This window comes from Cupressus sempervirens, chromosome 3 (genome assembly GCF_028749045.1).
Source record: "Cupressus sempervirens isolate cs-2001-9-10 chromosome 3, ASM2874904v1, whole genome shotgun sequence".
Taxonomy (NCBI): Eukaryota; Viridiplantae; Streptophyta; class Pinopsida; order Cupressales; family Cupressaceae; genus Cupressus; species Cupressus sempervirens.
In genome coordinates, this window is record NC_143120.1 from 727,373,800 (window position 1) to 727,396,493 (window position 22,694).

At 33.6% G+C, this 22,694-nt stretch overlaps 1 protein-coding gene across 2 annotated transcripts in view; it reads left to right on the forward strand.

The window, feature by feature from the left end:
• Nucleotides 1–17,506, forward strand: part of LOC149568831 (protein MALE DISCOVERER 1-like) — a 67,548-nt gene extending 50,042 nt beyond the window's left edge. For both annotated transcript variants that reach the window (XM_089821707.1, XM_089821708.1), the window contains exons 4-8: nucleotides 910–983; nucleotides 13,392–13,444; nucleotides 13,562–13,716; nucleotides 16,250–16,447; nucleotides 16,688–17,506. In XM_089821707.1, the coding sequence (XP_089677833.1) occupies nucleotides 910–983; nucleotides 13,392–13,444; nucleotides 13,562–13,716; nucleotides 16,250–16,447; nucleotides 16,688–16,936 (729 nt within the window). In that variant the 3' untranslated portion in view covers nucleotides 16,937–17,506. The remainder of the gene's footprint in view (nucleotides 1–909; nucleotides 984–13,391; nucleotides 13,445–13,561; nucleotides 13,717–16,249; nucleotides 16,448–16,687) is intronic.
• The last annotated feature ends 5,188 nt before the right edge of the window (nucleotides 17,507–22,694 follow it).

Here is a 22,694-nt window from a genome sequence, read left to right on the forward strand (position 1 = left end):
TCGCTGTAAGGGTTATTACTTATTACAGAATGTCTAAGCTTGACTCAGACCAAAATGGTTGATAATGCGAGCTTGTGATCGGTGGTAAAGCATCCAATGTTGCAATATGAAATGCATATATGCTAGAGGTTCCTATTATAGTTTGTGACATGTATCTGCATGAATATGAGCCCTATGGCTCATTTCAAGTAAAATGAATGGAATCAGATTTTTAGCAGCAGTCATTATTGATCCTATCTTATTCATTCTGGTTAGCTTTGGGGTTTTAATTGCACTGTGTGGTTGCATCTCAGTCTATAGTTACATTTGTTATTTGAATCAGTGTCTTTCAAAGACGTTAGTTTGTTGTTTTCAGTTATTTGCTTGCTAAAACAAACAAAATTCAAAACTTATTAAGACAGATCATTGAAATACTAGATGGGGAACATTACAATGAGCCAAAGATTGGATATTTCTATGGCAATAATTTGACTATCAAAAATTAATAATTTTTGCCTGATCCTTCATCTGGTTACTCACTGTACACTGGATTTTCATTTATTTTACCTAATCATTTCTTGAATTTCGTGACATAAAAATTTCTCATGTTTTGATGTTTTGAAATCCTTTTGTCCTTCATAAGATTTTCTCCTGAAATTATTGAGTATGTTTTATCAACCATTTAAAACCAGATTTATAAGTACACATCTACCACAGAAAATATCAGTTCAAAGAATGTTGGATTATCTAAAGTCATTTATAATTTCTTGAGCTAAATGATTCCATCTAACTATATAAGGTGAAATTATGAGATGACATTTAGTGTTTCTTCCTACTATCTATAATGTCCCTTTAGTGGTTGCTTGGATAACTCTGGTAATTGAGATGCTTGGAAATGCACCTAATAAAATGGTATTTTTCTTTATCCAGGTAGAATTATTATCTCGAGTGCATCATCCGAATTTGGTAAATATTATTGGATATTGTGAAGAGAACAATTCCAGGTTAGTAAGAGCTTCACAATTTGCATGCAGGATGTTGTTTCATTGTTTTACCAGTTTTTGATTTATATTTTTTGAAGTTGTTATTGTATAGCTTAGTCGGAAAATTCTAATAATATTGATGTAATATATATATTTATTATTATATTTTAAATATTATTATTGCACAATAAAATAAATGAGATATATGTATTTAATTGACTTTTATATATATATAAAATGAAACTTAAATTAAATAAATATCAAATGTGCATATAATAGTACAAATTGGAGATCAATCAAGTTATGCATTCGAATACATGGTTGACTGCTGACTAATCAATGGTTGGCGGATTGTTTAGTTTTTGTTTGCAATTATGCCTATTGTGTGTGACTCTTTGTCACATATTAATCTTTGTTTCTTGATAATTTGGGCATTGAACACATACAATTCCAACAGTCTTCAAGCTTCAAAGCCAAGGATTTTGGGTGCAGTCATCTTCTCTCCTAAACAAAGTAAATTTATTTGAGATTTATCACAGAGCATAAATCTGCATATAATGTAGGATTATTGTGGAAATAATCATGATCAAATATATAGGTAAATCTTAACAGAAGTTACTGCTAAATCTCTGACAGAAATCATGTTCATTACAAATTTACAGTGCAGACAATGAGTAAATTGATCTTTTGTGCATTGCAAGCTCGCAGAGGTCTTTAAATGCATTACAAGTATCATAATAATCATTTATGTTCTGATTAATAAAAGAAGGGATTTTGGAATGGCCCAAACCTTTGTACATAACTGAAGACAAGCAATAAGCATTATGGAATAAAAAGTGACAACTGAGAGAAACAACTAAAGCTCAGCAAAAGCCATTAAACCTTGACAAACAACCAACCCAGATTCAGGGTTGTTTAAAGCCAAATTACTCCAAAGATTTTGATTCATTGTGCATGAGTTAACCTACTCAATGCTTGACCGAGTTAGGCAATCAAAATTTATTTATTTATTTTTATTATCTTCTTTCTCAATACGTGACTGAGTCGGGCAATCAAAATTTAATTTTTTTAACTTTCAAAGCAACTTGACCAAAGTGACCATCAAACCTTTATAATGTTATCTGTACTTGCAACTTTGATGAGTTGATCACTTAACCACTCCTCAACCTTTAAGCTTGGACTCGACACTGCTACTATCAACACTCTAAGACTACCAGATGAAAGGAGGAGCTCCCTATTTGCAATGGGGTGATGGTGTGAAAAGGTCACAAGTACAATTATGGTGACAGATTATTATTGCTATTTTCTATTAATCTTCCCTATATAGCAGCTCAACAGAGATATTGCAGTTAAAAAATGAATGCTTCTATTAATTATTGCATCAATGCTTTTGCAGTAGAATCTGAATATGCACTTTGAGCTCCAATATTTGAAACATTACACGCTACCTGCGAATTTAAAGATTGAATGCATGTGTAGTGGACCAAATGGTATTAATATTCCTCAACAAACATTCCTTATTTTCTCCTGCCAACTGTCTATAATTCAATTTTTTCAGGGATTTTGTGACCAGGTATGATGTAGTTATAACATATATAAATCATGACAACCAATATATCATATATGTGAAGTTAAACAGATTGATCGTTCTTCAGTATTGTTAATTACAAACCAAGGAAACAGATCTGTCTCTGAACAAGTGAAAATAATCTTCCTTAAATTCCACAAGTCTCAAGATCCGAGGATGAACATATTTTTATACGTAGTTCCTTACATTAGATTTTAAAGACTTAGTTGTCTCTAGTGTGGTGATTTCAATTTATAGTGGGCATAGTCGACCAGAAAACACATTTAGTAGATGCTAAACAGTTTCTTGGCAGTCTATGGACAAACATGTGCAGTTACCATAACATTAAGTTTCTAGTGTTCTCCTCTTGTCAAGTGTTCTTAAGTTGACCTTACCAAAAGATTTGAAATATGTTTATGGTATTTTTTGTTACAGATCTAGGTCATTAAGCATGACTACTTGTCAATATTTTCCACTTAAGATGCAATACATCACCTTGACAATACATAAACTAGTGAACGTAATCTGCATAACTAATCTATCACTCTATTTGTTCATTCACCTTAAACTATTATATATTCTTATTCTAATTTAATTTGTAAATGCTACATATTTATGTCACTTGTGTATGTACCTGCTAGGTATATAACAAGTGGTATCAGAGATAACCAAGGTGTAATCTGTGGTAAGGTTGGTGTTGCCTTTTTCTTTGAGTTCCAGACCTCTGGTTTGGTCAAGTTTGAAGACTCTGACCGGGCAAAATTTCTCTAGCTTGTGGTCAATTTCTTGGTTTGCTACTAAATATCTTAGAAAACATGAAGAAAATAGTAGAAAACCATATGAATTCCACTAAAGTAAAAATATGTATCAAAATACCAAAGATTTATTCTAAATATGGTTTTAAGGTCCAAATTTTTTAATTCATTTGAGAGGCTAGAAACGTTTGGAAATCCAGAGTTCTAAGGAATTTAAAAATCTAGAATCTAGATCTAATCAAACAAACATATCCAGTCCAAAAAATATGGATCTGAGTGGATCTGATATCTACAATTCAAACTAATTGAAGCTTAAGAAAAAAAATAATAAACAAAATGCACCTTCTAAAATACATATTAAACAATGTACCAAAACATTTGGATTTTCAATCAATACATAAGGAAAGGCCAAGAACAAAACAGAGACAAAATTTGAGGGAGAATCATCTATTAATAAGGAGCTATTAAGTCAAGGGATGTGGACTTTATTAGGGAGACAACTCTTCTCAGCTAATATATTAGTTAGCTATATTACTTTGATAGTAAAATGGTAAAAGTAGAAATTGTAAAAAATTGAATTAGGTAATTAAAAATAATAAGAACTATTTTAAATAAGTATGATTTTTATATTGTTGAACATCAGTATTTTTATGAAGGATGAAGACATGGAAGCTTGGTGGTGAGTATTTAAACATAAAATTACTTTTTAATAAGACATTTTCCTATTTACAAGCTGTCTCAAGAGTAGTTTTAAAATCATCGCTAAATTTAAAGCTTAAATGTTGGAATGGAATATAGAAAATCAGAGTTTTGGTCAAAGAATGAAGAGTGTAAGCAGAAACTTTTACTATTAAGAGGTAAATTTTAAAGCACAAGTCAAGAATTCTTTGAAAATATGTCCAGAAAAGATTGAGATATTTTATGCCTGTGTAACCGTGCCAAAAATCTTCCTATGAGAGTTAGAAGAGTTTGAAGGAAGAGGAAAATATATTGTGACAGCTATTAAACAAACTTCCATTGCTGTGACAGATTTCAATGCAAATAATGCAATCAACCAAGTTAAGTATCAAACATTGTTTGAAAACCTGGTAACTTGTGAGACAAACTTGGCTGGAAAGTTTTTTAATGGAAAACTTGATGGCAGATTACAGGTGAATTTTTTGGTAAGTAATTTACTGCGAAATTTGTGCAGATTTTTTTCTCTTGGCAGAGTAAAAGGGCAGCAGGCAAAAAAATCATCTTTTCTTATTTTATTCATTTCCTTATTTGTGCAATTGCTCCTTTAACAACACTGCATAGAATTGTTGATGGTGGGTTGAGACTTAAAAGAGATAAAACTATGAAAAGTGGCATGCGCCATGAAGGTCCGTGTGGTGTCAAAAGGCCTTAATTTGGGTTGTAGTGGTGGAGCCTCCATTGACCACACCGTACATCAAGAGAAAGGATGCACTAGGGGCCTGGGGCACTGACCCTTAATCGTGCTAGGCTTGGTTTTCAGATCTCTACAAGGGATGCTGGTCCTTGACTCCAATAGGCATTTTTGTTAATGATAATTGTAGCTATGGTCAAATTCCTTCAGGCCAACATAAATAACATAAAGGTTGTGATAATGTAATTATTATATTGGCAGTATAATTATTGACATTAAAATAATTATATTTATTGTGATAATATAGTATATATTAATAATATAAATGATTAATATATAATTAATAATATGAGACATTTATTAAATTAATGGGGCCACATGTGGTGGAGTGGTGATCCTTGGTGAATGGGTGCCACCGGTGGGAAGTATAAATATTTCTCTCTTGGTAATTGAAATACATACACTATCATAGCAGAGAATATAATATGTTAGTCTGCAGTTCTTGGGGAGATGATAGCTGTTCATCTATGGTTGGGAGGGCAACTCCATTGCCCATGGTCAAATGAGCATAAAAAATAACAATGTGTCAGAGCAAGCCCTCCTCTCAAGCCTATGAGGTTTATATTTTGACCGTTTGCAATAATGAGAGGAAAGGTGATCGCTTGATTCTGCATACAGTTCCAATAGATATTGACTGTAATTTTTTCGTGTGACCAAAATGGCAAGATAGATTAATGAACTGCACCGTATGTCTGCAATAGTGTAGAAGAAGCAAAAAAGATAGCATACATGGTTTCAAACATGGATTTGTTAGTGGTGCTGCAAATAAAGTCAATGTTCTTAGTCTTTGCATACCATAAAACATACATTTACAGGTTGTAACAATGGAGAGAAATACTTTCCGGCTTGCCAATTTATATTCAAATTGATCTCATACTTTTACAAATGTTGTAATATATATGCAGCCAATAATGCATGAAGACTTCAATATTTTGAAGAGGACATAAGTAATTTTCATTGTGTACAGAATCCCATGAGCATTAAGAAGAGACCACGATAATAACAAGTGAAGTGTGACTTTTCTGTATACAGAGGATGATGGTCAAATAGAATTGGATTGCAATTAGCTGTATTGCGATGGAGATACTGCAGATGATGTGAAAAACCAGTGACAGTATTATATGAAGCAATGAAGTTGATAATTATTAATGATAGTTGCAGCTATATAGGATGCTAATCAATAGTTGACAAAAGTTGATGTAGCAGCTATATCAGATTTGGTATGGCATAAAGTTGTGCAGGTTCAAAATGAAATAATTATAGCAGTTTTCAAGTGAAGTGAAGAAAAGTGCATATCAGTTGCACTGGCAGATCTGGTTAACAATGTAGCTATATGTAGTGGCCATTATGTATTTTTTGGTATGAGATTTCGATATTGTAATGTGAATGGTTTGTAAGACCTACTACAGATGCTATGGAAGAGGTGATTTATGAAATGATCCAAGTTGCAAAAAAGGTCAAGCAGATTGATGATTTCATTATATGGTTGTTAGGTGGTCATAATGTAAGATGGTGAATGTGTCTTAGTTTGTGCTCGTTGGCTTCATAATGCAATAAGTTGAGGATTGGCATTGATAGCACTAGTTTGAAATTGTAGAGCTAACTTGCTGAATAAAAATGAGCTGCTCACAACAGTAGATAAAGTAATAGTTACAATGAAAGGTTGTGTAGTGTGTGGAGTATTATCATCTCAAGGCATCATGAGAGACTTAAATAATGTTGCTGAGTTCCATGTAAATTGTTTCACCTGCGAATGTAAAATGAAGATGGTATGGAGCTAGGTAGCGATGAAGCTCATCTGCGTTGCACATTTGTTGTGTTGAGCGATGTCTGTTGCGTTGTACTGAGTGATGTCTTCTTGAGCGAGCTTGTGTTGTAGGTGCCAATGTGGTGTGTGATTATAGAAGGAACCAAGAGAGGACGCTCAGTTCTGGACACAAAATTTGGTACACGATGGACTAGACCTTAGTCCAATACTTTGACTAAGAATCTGCAAGATGAATTGAATAAAGTGACATGGAATAAAATCAAGAAGGGAAGTCACAAACTATTAACAAAAATAACGGAGCAGGCTGATTCGTTCGTTTGGAGTCATTGGAAACAACTCTGACTTGATTGCATTCTTGAAGAAATGTATCTTCCATGATTGGGACCATGTGAGAAGGGTATGCTTCCATGTCAGAGGGAGAAGCTAGAGGATCTACTTCAATTGACATCCGAGGATCTTGGTCGTATTGGTTCCAAGGGAGTAGATCATGTCAAGATGGTTTCTAGTGATCAGGAAACTATAGCAGTTAGAGGACTATGATTCATGCGATGGAGTTCCATGTCTGTAGGTTGAAAGGCCCCTTTGCTAACACCTAAGTCGGGATATTCCTAAATAGATGGATACTTGGTGAGCGAGGGATTCACCAAGTGCAATGCAAACTTCAAACTTGTATTTCATGATAGGTCAAAGCATGTGGAGATCAAATATAACTATATTAGAGATATGGTGCAAAGGAATGCTATTTAGTTGAGGTATATTAGCACCGACAATCAGATGGCCAATATTCTCACCAAGCCCCTTGCCAAAGTGAAGTTTGTGCATTTTTTGAGACAAGCTAGGAATTGTGGAGAATAAAGTCCTTGCTGAGAGGGAGTCTTAGTGTCAATGATTCCTTGAGATGTACTATGGTGCATACTTTTCTAACTCTTTGAGTACTCCTCGAGTAATTCAATAGTGCATAGAAATTTAATTCTCATGTTTTAATAGACAAAAGAACCATGGATAAAAATGTCGATTAAGGTAAAGCACTAGTTAAAACCTATTTTTCACATGCTATTTTTTCTATAAAACCATGCATTTCCTCTTTCAAGATGTCAATTTTAATTTAATACATTTTCTTATTGAGTTTTACCAAATAAATATGTTTCTTTAAGAGATTTTTTTTTGAGTTCTTTCTAAGTTGCTAAGTTTTTGCCAAGTTTTCAGCTAGTTGAAAATTTTGGGCTTTCCAAGTACTCTCTGAGTCTAAGTTTGCAAACTATGCTATTGTGCATTCCTCTCTGTGAGAGAGAAGTTTGAGATGCAAGCCCTTGTCAATGCATTCTTCTCTATGAGAGAGAAGTTTGAGGTGCAAGCCTTGTTAATGGATTTGTCTCTATGAGAGAGAAGTTTGAGGTGCAGGCCCTTGTCAATGCATTCTTCTCTATTAGAGAGAAGTTTGAGTTGAAATCCCTTGTTCCACCCTGAGGGAGTAGCCATGGTGGATCTACCTTTGTGTGTGGCCATGATGGATGTCACGTAAGAAACTATATGACTTAGCACATGTGTTTATTCACCCTTTGGGAGTAGCCTTGGTGAATGCCATGATGAGATGATGACATCACATTAAGTGATTTTGTGATGGGCACTTGTGCTCATTTTTATTTCCATACATGGGGGTAGCTATGATGGATCCACCCTGTAGGAATAGCTATGATGGATGTCATGTGAGAGACTCCATGACTTAGCACATGTTTATTCACCCTCTAGGAGTAGCCATAGTGAATGTCATGATGAATGATTATGTGATGAGCACTTGTGTTCATTTGCATTTCCTTTCATGGGAGTAGTGATGATGGATATCACTACATAACTCAGCTATCGAGAAGGATTCCTCCCTAGCTAAGCAAGAGTGTTAATGTTAAATGTAGTTATGGTTGGATTCCTTCAAGCTAACATAGATAACATAAAGATTGTGATAATACAATTATATTGATAATATAATTATTGTGATAAATTATATTATTGATAATATAATTATTATATTGATAAAATAATGATTTGTCAAATCAAATAAAGGGACGAAATTGAAGTAAGTTATAGAAAGGGTTTCAGATCAACCACCCTACTAATCAATGTCAAGGAGAAGGATGGATAGATGAATAAATGTTAGAGAATAATCCACACCTAATCCTGTCCCTATTGATAATAAAATAATTATATTTATTGTGATAATATAATTATATATTAATTATGTGATTAATATATAATTAATTATATGAGACATTTATTAAATTAATAGGGTCACATGTGAAGAGTAGCTACCCTTGGTGAAGGGGCACCGCTGATAGGTATAAAGGAAGATTAAGTCTTCCTCTCTTGGTAATTGTAATACATACAATACTATAGCATAGACAATAATAAGTTAGTTTGCAATGCTTGGGGGAGATGATGGTCATTTGTCTATGGTTAGGAGGGAAATGTCATTGCCCGTGGTTAAATGAGCATAAAAAATTAAGCAAAAATGAAGTATAAAATAAATTGGGAGAATGTTTTGTGTAGATGAGATCACTGATTTTGAGAGAAGCAATAGTTGTAGTGCCACAAGGAAAGCTAAAAGGTGAAGCATTAATATGGATTTTCTGGACGATTGTACTATGCTTCCTCCATAGGATTGATTACCCTTCACTTGAAGGGTTACCACACTTCCACTTGGAAGCTTTAGTTTGAGAGAAAATTAATAAATTAGTAAAATACCAATAAGGATTTTTAATTTATAGTCATGGCATTGTGATATGCACTAAATTCATAGTTACTGGGAGACAAAGATACTTGGAGAGTTCAGGTATTGGTGCCTATATTGGTATAGATAATTTTCAAAAATATGAGAGAGGTGTACTGGAAGGGTGCATTTTTTAATATAATTTAGTAGTTCCAAATAATATCATGAAATAGAACTTTGAAAACAAGAATAGTGGTAAAATTTAATTACAAAATGTCAAAAGCCATTCTGTTAAAGAATCAAAGAGTTCAAAGCTCACTACACATTTCACATTGAATTATCATCACTATTTCAAAATATTGATCTCTTGATACCATGTAATTGCCAAATGATATGATGTGCGTTTATGATAATTTTTCTATTGTTCTTCTAAGAATGAATATGGTTTGCACGGATGTCCCTATTGTTAGAAAGTAAAGTCCACCAAGATATTTGGTGGGGGGGGGGGGGGAGGACGGGAGGGGGAAGAATTAGTTATGCATTTAAAACAATTCTCAATATTTTTATTAATTCTAAAACATGTAAACAATAGATGCAACAATCATAGAAAGATAACCATGCACAACAACACTAGATATGTTAACTAGGGAAACTCTTGATTAGAGGGAAAACCCCGGTGGGAATGATGCCCACAAGATGATATACTAATATAAAAGTTACTTGTGAAAGGATACACCCTGTTAGAAGCCAATGAAATACAACCAGTACATATGAGTCCCTGTTAGGAGATTTTGAATCTTTGTCAAGAGATTCCAACTCTATTAGGAGTTGTGCCAACTTTGTTAGGAGTTGAAAGGAGGACAACTGAACCCACTATTCAAATAGCCTCAGACTATCTTCACTAAACAATCTTCTGGATATCATATCTAAGTTCTGAATTGACTAAACAACAAGTCCTTTGCCAATATTGTTCCTTTGAAGCTCACAATACATTCTCAACATCAATCTCTGCTCATAATTTGCATCCAGAAGCTCGCATAACACCATGATCTCATTGATTAGAAAACATCTGCACTGGATACTAATCCACAAGGAAACAAACTTTCCTTTATATCAAGTTAAAATAACTAGTATCGAGTCGGCCTTGAGGCTTCCCCAACTTACAATGAATAATATAGGACCACATAAAGATGTAACAATACACGTTACATTATAGTTAACACTTCCCATAATGATTTTATCAAGAGTCGGCTTCCTGGGAAACATACGCTAAACAATATTCACCAAACCTCATAGAATGAATATCTGATTTCGCCATCTTGAATATAGCATCTTGACATTGTCTTTGACCTTCCTTCAATTGCGCTAAACAGACTTCCATCTCTACTAAAAGATATAACCAATTTACTTGACCTACTTTCTAGAAATTCTTTCTGAAAGCTACCTCCAGAAAATAGTGCATGACTCTGACATATCTTCACATCTCTTTCCGTGTACATAACTGTAGCAATTGTATAGACCACTAAATATTTTCCCAAGCGTGTAGAACCCAATCCGTTGACTGTGTTGAACATTTCTTCCTCTGCAACTCTAGTAATCTTTATAGAACAATGTATATGTTGATATCATTGACAAACACAATCATGAATGCAACACATAAACATCTCGCCAACAATGCTAACATACTCTCCCATAGGAATGCCATCAACATGCATGCTAACACCTATAAGATATTTGAGGATGGAGATACTCAATGGCTTCCATTATTTCCAACGAATGATATTACGTAGTGATGCAGTACAAGGCCGGTATATCCCCAAAGGAGATGACCAAACCCCTAGTGAAAAGTCACACAACAAAAGTACAACAAGATACAATTGAAAATAACTTCCTTTATTAATAGAAGATCCAAATTACCTCAAATGAACATCAAATGTGTCAGGTTGTAAGGCCTTCCCGGTTGTGACCAATACAAAGAATCTATATTATAGATCAACTTGCTTCCTAACCTCTGCTATCACATCTCTACCAACACTGATAATGATGCTCCCTCAAGATACATCTTACATTACATTTATAGCCATCACGATACACAGGTCGGCTTTAAGATCACAATTCCCAAAATAGGAAATGTGTCAAGCTATAGGATTGACTCTCTAAAATTAAATGACTAAATACATAATACATCATAAGAACATCAATGGCCTTACATATAGGTCGTCACATGATCCAAGAGCCCACATGTAAAGCCACGAAACCACACAAGCAAAGATGAACATCACATAAGCAAAATGCTATGCATCATCTGAAGAGCCAATGAAGAATACACCACCCAAGAGTAATGAAACAGATCTCCAAGAATATAAAACATAAAGACATGCAACCTTAGGAGAATGATCCATGATAGGTCCTTAATAAGAAACCAAGTTTGAATAATCTAGAACGTGTGATCAAGTGATCGTCACCTCAAACACTCAGACAAAAAACAAAAAAACAAAAAACAAAGCAAATTGTTTTTGGATGATGCAAGACTGCCAACGACCCAAGAATGCTTCCGCATCAGCAAAGATCTTTTATTACCATCATGGTGACCTTTTTAAAAGAACAAGAGTTAGTAAATCATGACACTATAAGAAAAGTGAATAATTGTACATCATTGTTGAGTCTTTGTAGAAAGGCAATTGAGAAAATCAACGAGAAGACTATAGTGGCTTTCACTATCATTACTAACAAATAACTACTAATGAGTTTGCAAGGCTGATGATAGAGGATAGAAATTGAGATTTCGTTAACATATTATTCACTAAGGTTTCTGGAGGAGAGGTCAAGTTTTAAGCTACAAACTTTGGAGATGACATGACTCGATAGCTAGAAGAACCTTGTGTATTGGGGTGTTTCTAGGAACACCTTTGGTTTTTGAGACATGTCAGAATGGGTATGAAACACATCTCTTCTTAACTATTATAAAATTCATTTTTGCCCTATAAATAAGGAATAAATACCTATTAGTTCTCTAGTCATTTTTATTAATTTTAATTTTTTCTTTACAAATTGATGTGCTTTTAATGTTCAAAATTTTTTCTTAGGTTTTCCAAGTTCTTTGTCCAAGGGAAGTTTTAGGCCTGCTGAGGTTTTGTGGACTCTAGAGTTTTTTAACAGTGATTAAATGATCAGTTTTGCATCAAAGAACTTCCACCAATGAAGTTATTTAACATCAATAATCAATCAAATTTGTTAATTTGCCAAAGACTAAGAACATTGATCAATATCCAAAAAAATTATTGCTTGATTCTTATTGATACCCTTTCTATTGACAACGATTATTCCTCCAACCAAAAAACTATAAAGATTCTAATCATAATTTGCAAAATAATCAATGCACATAAAGATTAATCTTGGATGGATTGAAACTAATTATTATAAATATGCTGAAATGAAGATCAAATCGTTTCAATGACATTGAATGGTTCTAAACAATAAGAATCACTTCTAGACAATTAAGTCATTGGCCTCAATAGTCATTAGTCGATGGTCACTAGTCTAGATTTTGTCAAAATAATGTTTATTGAAGCATTCTCACAATGCTTTGAGGTCCAAGAATCTCGAACACAAGATGGCATGTTATATACCTAGTTAAGCATAATTAGTAATTGATACATGCTAGTGATGAGGTGACATATCACCTTGATGGGACACATCCTATCGAATATGCCACTAAGTCTGCACATAAAAAACAAATCAACCTATATATTTATTTTCTACCATTTTTATTATTATGTTCTTATTCTATATTCAATATGCATATATTACATAGTTATCATATATGTACCTGGTGGGTATGTGACATTATGTTATCCAAACAAGGATAAAATTAGTGATAGGTGGCATAATAGATTAAGGGTTTTCTAGAGGAACTATTTTGTGGGCACATTTTACAGTATGCTCCAAACGGCTCACTTTCAGGAAATATGAGTATTTTGTGGGCCCATTTTTTCATTGCAATGGATTTGTGCAAGACTTATTTAATTATAATTCAACACAAAGATTTCGTCATGCAATTGAACTTATTGGAAGGATGTATGAGCAACAAGCAAAAGAGCTCATTATCTGTTAAAACACTTAAAGATCATACTGTTGAAAAAAACAACTACATTTTTCGTTTATGATGTTGACTTACCATATGTTTCATGGATTACTGATGTGAAACAGGATGATCGTTTTGCAGTATGCTCCAAACAGCACACTTTCAGAAAATTTGCATGGTGTGTATTATGCTATTACTATTCCCATCTGGCTTTTTGAGTGTTAAGGTTCTGTTTCTTGTTTCAATGTTAAGAAATTCTCTTATGGTGATCATACATGTGAGGTACTTTATGCAGGTGGTGAACAACTTTCATGGAGGCAAAGAATGAGGATTGCACTCGGCACTGCATATGGGTTGTCCTACTTGCATTATTCATGTAATCCGCCTTTGTTCTTCCATGGAAAGTTCAGTTCATTGAATGTTCTCCTAACTGAAGACTACGCAGCAAAGGTGCATTTTGAAAAGTTTTTGTCACGAATTAGGCTTACCAGAATCAGCAGTTTTATATTGAATTCTTACCAGTTCTAACTTCAAACGTATTATTTTTCAGGTTCTGCTTGTAAGAATGAGTTTGTTTCTTTTTCTACATATCAATAATAAAATTAAGTCTTATTCATTTCTTTTTAAATAACAATGTGGTCTCCTGGACTGAATGGATGATCATGGAAATTACTAATCTCTCTATTTTCAATACCAGTTTGTCACCAGTCGATAATCATAAACCATAGTATGTTAACAATCTGTTACTTATCTAATCCATGATAATGTCATGTTTAGTGATTTAAGAATATTAGTCATACATCATATGTGCATGTGAGTCTTTAGTAATTGATTTACTCAACCATCTACCAAAAACAAGTTATGGAGAGAGGTTCCATGTTTGGACATTGTATGTCTGGACAACTGCTTCTGATGATAACAATGTTGCCCTACAATCTGGTGCCCTTCTGAGAGTGCTGAGTGTAGTGTTGTGCATATTACAACTCATACTGTTTGGATCCCTTCTTAAGGGAATGATATGTTCTTTTGAACCTTAATATTCTATCCGAATGAAAATTGGAAATTCATAACACAAATTTCGAGTCCAAAACTCTTGCCTAATAGAATTCTCAATGGAAGACTTTAGAAACTTTGGAACCCCTGTCTTTATCAGGACTGTTGTCTGCTAGTGACCAATATAGACCTTATGTGGTCTAACGGAATATATGAATCTTGTGGTCCTACCTAAACTCTGTCAAGAACTTGAATCGGTTACACTCAAAGTTGTGAACTGTACACTTTGTGATGTGACTGGATGTACTTCACTCGAAATCTGACTTGTCTGCCACACTTAACACAACCATGCATTGCCTTAAGGTGAAGGCAGGTTCATGTCATTAAACTTGTGCTTTTGATCTTTTGATTTCCTTTCATGCCTCTGCCAGACTCTGTCAAGTTGTCAGCAAGTTGTCCTTGAAGACTGAATCCTTATGATGTTTGACTGAAAATTGAAAAGGCATTAGACATATGCTTGCTAGCTATTTTTATATGCTGACCTGTTCTTCCACCCCCAATCCATAAACATAGTCGTTGTTTCTTCTTTAATGAGCTTGTGGTCATCATCTAACCATGCAAAATTTGTTAGTAGAACTAGAAACGACTATAAATAGAAAGGACTAACAGTGCAAAACTTTGAAACATGACTATTTGAATGAATGGAAATACAGGATTTTAACTTTGAAAATTTCCTGAGTATGAGACATAAAAACGAAGGCTTTGCAGTTTAATTCATGTAATCTCCATGTTTGATCAAAGAAGAAAAGAATAACGACCTTTAAATAACTAGATGTTTTTCCTTTCTTGGGTAAATTTTCACCATTTAGTTTTGTTCTAAATGAAAAATAAAATAAAGTAATGAGAGAATGTATAATTAAAAAAGTGGAAGAAAAGGTTGTATGTTAGCAGGCATTTTTTTTGTGTCCCTTTTGTGGGCCTGTGGTTGAGATCAAAATAATGGTTTGTTGCTATGTTTACTGGAGATGCTTCTTGGAGACCTAGGAGATACGTCTTGGAGATGGAGACATTTCTTGGGGACCGAAGATAACCCCAGAAACATTTGATGTATTGGGCTCTTTTGGCTGGCATCTCCTGCCAGAAAACTTATGGCAAAAGGCAGTAAAAGGAAAAAAGAAAAGGAAGTCAAACAAATAAAATAAGCCTGCAACAAAGCAAAGTCAAAGGGAAATAATGGAAGTATGCTGCAGGAAGACAATAATTCATGCAAAGATATACTATATGGTGATTGGATCTAGTGACTAAGTAGAATTAGGGACCTAAACAGTTGCATGACTGATTTCCTGTCACTCAAATGGTCTAAAGATAAATTCCTTTACTGTCTAGACAACAAAATTGAGTTTTCTCAACACCTATATTACCTTACTTTCACTGAATCATTTAGACTGGCTATGGTCCTGGCAGCATAAGCAATTTAATTTCATTTTTCATTCAACAAGTTAAACTTTATCACTGTTCTTGTTTTCAAAGTTCTGTTGTGATATTTTCTGGAAATTACTAAATTATATCAAAAAAACTGGTGTCCTCATCTCCTATTTGAAAATTAGCCTTACTGGTACGGGCAACAGTCTCCAACATCTTGAAGTACCCTGTCTCCTTAACCTTGTTTCTTATCAATCTATGAGAAAAACAATGAATTCAACAGGAGTCAAGCTCTCCCTAAAAAAGTGCAATTCATTTGAAACCATAAACAACAGATGTAACAGTTTCCTTGGTTGATAAACTAAACAGGAGGTACTAGAGCTATTAGTAGGAGCATTTCAAAATGTTTCAGTAGTGAAAATCAAATACAATTTTGAAAGTATGTTTCCTCACTAGTTAGAATTTATTAGCCATTGACAGTTTTGAAAATTATGTTTTTTCACTGGTTAGAATTTGTTAGCCATTAGTTTCTGTTGTTGACACTGGACAGAATTACTTGATAATGTAGATTACAGGTATAGAGAAGGTATCAGAAAAAGCATTGGAGCTAGATTTGAAATCAGATAAAGAGAGAGTAGTGCAACTACAGACACACACAGTGGAGAGTGGCAGAGCTGCTGATGTTTATGCATTTGGTGCACTTCTCCTGGAGCTTATTTCAGGCAGACAAGCTTCAAACCAGAGTATTTTGACGCTTACTGATTCGGTAATCACTTATATTGTATGATAGGTGTTTTACACCCAAGACATTTGTTTGTCTTTACATTCCATTGTATCCTGTTGATAAAAGTATTGCCTGCAGAAGTTCCTCTTAATGTCTCTTTCTGTATATTCAATCTGGTTCTCTTCATCATGCTAATCTTGGCACATGTTTCTTCTTGTTCATTCTAAAACTTATTCAAGATTTCTCATGTTGAGTTTCAGATCAACTTGTGTTTGTCTGCAGGCAAAAGAATATCTCCAATGTAATGATAAAATGGCAGACATTGCAGATCCTACTTTGAAGAATATCATTCAAAAGGAACTTAATGCTATATGTGAAATTGCTTGTCTATGTATTCTCCAAGAAGTCGAAACCAGGCCAAACATGGAAGCTGTCATTCTAATGCTTGTGGAAGCACTGAGTATTGGTTCTGAAACTGCTGCACCTATAACGAATATGATAACATTAAGAGGCCTTGTGGAAAACGTCTAGGGAAATGAAGGTTTTCATTTGGACCATGTGTGGATGACTATTACTGCAAAAATGATCTTGTAGCACACTCTTCCACTTTCAAATCTAAATGAAAAAATACTTCTTTCATGTAGAGTGGAAAAAATCTAGTGCAATCCAGGATATAAGAACTAAATTGTACTGCATCTGCAAACATGTTGAAATTATTAGCATTTTGAGAATTCAAAAGGCAATTTATATCATCTGAAGTCTCAGGCTTCAACTCAATTAATTCTGTGACCTGTTGGGGATGCCGAAGCTACCTCACTATCATAAGCAATTGCTTTGAGTATTGCATGCCAATTGTATATTTTTCATATTGTAAGGATGTTGAATCAAAAGAAGCCTAGCAACAAAAGCTCAAGTACTAGAATAATTTAAGAAAGGATTCTATCTTGATGACATCTCGCCCATGTGGTGGTTATATGAAGTGCTTGTAATATTTTTGTTATGTAATATGAACGGTAGCATCAAGCTACAAAGTTGAGAATCAGCCACTGCTCGGTACGATATTATAGAAATAGTGGATTTTATTGTTGATTTTTTTGTGTATATTTTATTAAAAATTCATTAGAGGAAGAATGAGTCTTCATATGCGTTGGTGCCCCTTCACCAAGTGAATAATCATATTATGGATATAATTATATAATATAATAATAATTATGTTATACTATAATATAATGATTATACACTATAATTATTAATATAATTATATGACCAATTAAATATAATATATATAATATAATTATTATCAATATAAATTATATTATCACAACTTTTATGTCATCTATGTTGGTCTTAAAAAAGTGACCATAGCTACAACTAGCTTATATATAATTATATATAATATTCCGAGAGTCCTCCTTCTATATGTACTTTAATTCAAATCCTATGGTTGTGTGAGTTAGGATTTGAATTAAAATAGGTGCCTTGAAAAGGATGACTCTCGGCATATTATATATATAAGTATATATAAGCTATTAGCAATCGCCGCACACCATGGAAGACATTTTTAAAGAAATTTGGATGGTTATGGTTAGGAGCAAGCAATGCAATATTTTAATTTTAAATTATCTTTACTTTGAAGAAATTTGGATAATATTTTTATTTAAAATCTTTATATATATATATATATATAAAGTTAGTATTGAATTATATATTTATTTTTAAATATAGTTATATTAGCTTATATATACTTATATATATATATATAAAATGCCGAGAGTCATCCTTCTCGAGGCACCTATTTTAATTTAAATCGTAATGGTTTTTTGGTGTTGGATACGATTTGAATTAAAATAAGTGCCTCGAGAAGGATGACTATTGGCATTATATATATATATATATATATATAAACAAATAAATCGATACTAATTTTATCAAAAATAAAAAATTAGAATATATATATATATAGGTATATGTATATATACATACACACACACACACACACACACACACACACACACACACACACACACATATATATATATATATATATATTCTAATTTTTTATTTTTGATAAAATTAGTATCGATTTATTTGTTTATATATATAAGAGTATATATAAGTATATATAAGTATATATATCTAAGTTTAACCCTAACCTAACTCTAACTCTATCTCTAACTTTAATTCTCCCCCTAACCCTAACCTTAACCCTTTATAATCCTAAATCTAATGCTAATTCTAACCCTAACCCTAATTGTAGCCCTAACCCTAAGCCTTACTATAACTCTAATCCTAACTCTAAATCTAACCCTAATTTAATCCCATATTCTAACTCTAACCCAGACTCTAACTCCAACTCTATCTCTAACCCTAACCCTACCCCTACCCCTAATTCTAACCCTAACTCTAACTCTAACCCTCACTAAAATTATAACTCTAACTCTAATTGTAACCCTAACACTAACTCTAACCCTAATCATACTCATAATCCTAATCCTAACACTATATATAATGCTAATACTAACCTTAACATTATATGTAACTCTAACTCTAATCCTAACCCTAATTCTAATCATAAACCCAGTCCTAACTCTAACCCTAACTCTAACTCTAAACCTAAATCTAACCCTAAATCTAACCCTAACTCCAGCCCTAACCCTAAATCTAACCCTAACCCCAACTCTATCTCCAACTTTAACTCTAACTTGATCCCTAACTCTAACTCTAATTCTAACCCTAACCCTAACCCTAACCCTAGCCTAAATTCTAGCCCCAATTATAACCCTAACACTAACACTAACACTAACACTAACACTAACACTAATTATAACCCTAACCCTAATGCTAACCCTAACTCTAACCATAACCCTTATGCTAACCATAATCCTAGCCCTAATTCTAACCCTACCTCTAACTCCAACTCTTGTTCTAATTCTAATTCTATCTCTAAATCTAGCCCAAATCCTACCTTTAAATCTAACCCTAACCCTAACCCTAACTTTATTTGTAACCCTAATTCTAGCCCTAACCCTAATTATTACCCTTACCCTAACTCTAGCTCTAACTCAATCTATAACCCTAATTATATTTGTAACCCTAATTCTAACTCTAACTCTAATTGTAACTCTAATTCTACCCCTAATCTTAACCCAAACCTATATAACCCTAACTCTAACCCTAATTCTAACACTAACCCTAATTCTAGCTCTAACCCTTACCTAATTCTAACCCTAACTATAACTATGTTCCTAACTCTAACCCTAACTATAACTCTAATTCTAATTCTTACCCTAACCCTAACTCTAACCCTAATTCTAACCCTAGCTCTAACTCTAATGCTAATTCTAATCCTAACCCTAATTCTTACCCTAAATCTAACTCTAACTCTAACTCTAACTCTAACCCTAACTCCAACTCTAACTTTATCCCTGATTCTAACCCTACCCCTAATTCTAACCCTAACTCTAACTTTGACTCTTTTTGTAACCCTAACCCCAATATTAACCCTCACCCTAACTTTGACTATAAACCTACCCCTAATCCTAACCCTAACACTATATATAACTCTAACTCTAACACTAACCCTAATTCTAATCCTAATCCTAGCCCTAACTCTTACCCTAACCCTAAATCTAATAAGGTAACTTTAACCCTAACCCTAATCTAACCCTGATCAAAATTTGATCTCTAACTTGAACTCTAACTCTAACTTGAACCCTAACTCTAACTCTAATTCTAACTCTAACTCTTATACTAACACTAACACTAACAGTACCTCTAATTTTAACTCTTACTCTAATTGTAACCCTAACCCTAATGCTAATCCTAACCATAACCCTAACACTAACCCTAACCCTAACCCTAATGCTAACCCTAACCATAACCCTAACACTAACCATAACCCTAACTCTAACACTAATTCTAATCCTAACCTTAATTCTAACCCTAAATATAACCCTAACTCTAACTCTAATTCCAACCCTTATTCTAACTCTAATTCTAACTCTATCTCTAACCCTAACCCTAACTCTTATTCTAACCCTAACACTAACCCTAACTATATTTGTAACCCTAATTCTAATCCTCACCCTAATTCTTACCCTTACGCTAGCCCTAACTCTATCTCTAATCCTAACTATATTTCTAACCCTAATTCTAACCCTAACCCTAATCCCAACTCTAACTCTAATTTTAAACCTAACCCTAACCCTAACTCTCTTTGTGCCTACTGTCTAGATACACCTCATAATCTCTCTCTCTCTCTCTCTCTCTCTCTCTCTCTCTCTCTCTCTACATAAAGCATGCCTCTATAAGAAACATAATATGAGCTCCTTCTTGTCTACATATATGCTCTCTCTCTCTCTCTCTCTCTCTCTCTCTCTCTCTCTCTCTCTCTCTGTGTGGGTGTGTGTATATACATATTATCACTTATAAAAAGAAATTTTATTTCTAGATACTTGTACATATAGGGTTAGGCTAAGGTATATAATTTACTAAATGATTAGTACAATCATATATAGAGTAAGAGTTATAGTTAGGATCCAAGGTTTACAATTTCATTTATATGACACTTAGTGTTATGGTTAGGGTTAATAAGTGGTTAAATGTTACACTAAAATAAGGGACAAGGTTAAGGGAAGTATGAGATTTAGGTGTAGTGTTGGAGTATTTGGAGTACAACTATGGTCAAATTTGGGATATATGTTATACAAATGACTCAAATAGTGGAAAAATTAATTCATGAAAGGGAAGTTATAAGTCCCAACACAACAATTGAGATGATGTTAAAAGTGTGAAAGAATATATAAGTCAATTTGATGAAAATTATTTCTCCATGATGATCCCTAACTCTAACCCTAACCCCAACCCCAACTCTATCTCCAACTTTAACTCTAACTTGATCCCTAACTCTAACTCTAATTCTAACCCTAACCCTAACCCTAACCCTAGACTCAATTCTAGTCCCAATTATAACACTAACACTAACACTAACACTAACACTAAAACTTACACTAATTATAACCCTAACCCTAATGCTAACCCTAACTCTAACCATAACCCTTATGCTAACCATAATCCTAGCCCTAATTCTAACCCTACCTCTAACTCCAACTCTTGTTCTAATTCTAATTCTATCTCTAAATCTAGCTCAAATCCTACCTCTAAATCTAACCCTAACTTTATTTGTAACCCTAATTCTAGCCCTAACCCTAATTATTACCCTTACCCTAACTCTAGCTCTAACTCAATTTGTAACCCTAATTATATTTGTAACCCTAATTCTAATCCTAACCCTAATTCTAACTCTAACTCTAATTGTAACTCTAGTTCTACCCCTAATCTTAACCCGAACCTATATAACCCTAACTCTAACCCTAATTCTAACCCTAACCCCAATTCTAGCTCTAACCCTAACTATAACCCGAACACTAACCATAACCCTAACTCTAACACTAATTCTAATCCTAACCTTAATTCTAACCCTAAATATAACCCTAACTCTAACTCTAACTCTAACTCCAACCCTTATTCTAACTCTAATTCTAACTCTATCTCTAACCCTAACCCTAACTCTTATTCTAACCCTAACCCTAACCCTAACTATATTTGTAACCCTAATTCTAACCCTCGCCCTAATTCTTACCCTTACCCTAACCGTAACTCTATCTCTAATCTTAACTATATTTCTAACCCTAATTCTAACCCTAACCCTAATCCCAACTCTAATTCTAATTTTAAACCTAACCCTAACCCTAACTCTCTTTGTGCCTACTCTCTAGATAGACCTCATAATCTCTCTCTCTCTCTCTCTCTCTCTCTCTCTCTCTCTCTCTCTCTCTCTCTCTCTCCATAAAACATGCCTATATAAGAAACATAATATGAGCTCCTTCTTGTCTACATATATGATCTCTCTCTCTCTCTCTCTCTCTCTCTCTCTCTCTCTCTCTCTATGGGCGTGTGTATATACATATTATCACTTAAAAAAAAAAAAATTATTTCTAGATACTTATACATATAGGGTTAGGCTAAGGTATATAATTTACTAAATGATTAGTACAATCATATATAGAGTAAGAGTTATAGTTAAGATCCAAGGTTTACAATTTCATTTATATGACACTCAGTGTTATGGTTAGGGTTAATAAGTGGTTAAATGTTACGCTAAAATAAGGGACATGGTTAAGGGAAGTATGAGATTTAGGTGTAGTGTTGGAGTATTTGGAGTACAACTATGGTAAAATTTGGGATATATGTTATACAAATGACTCAAATAGTGGAAAAATTAATTCAT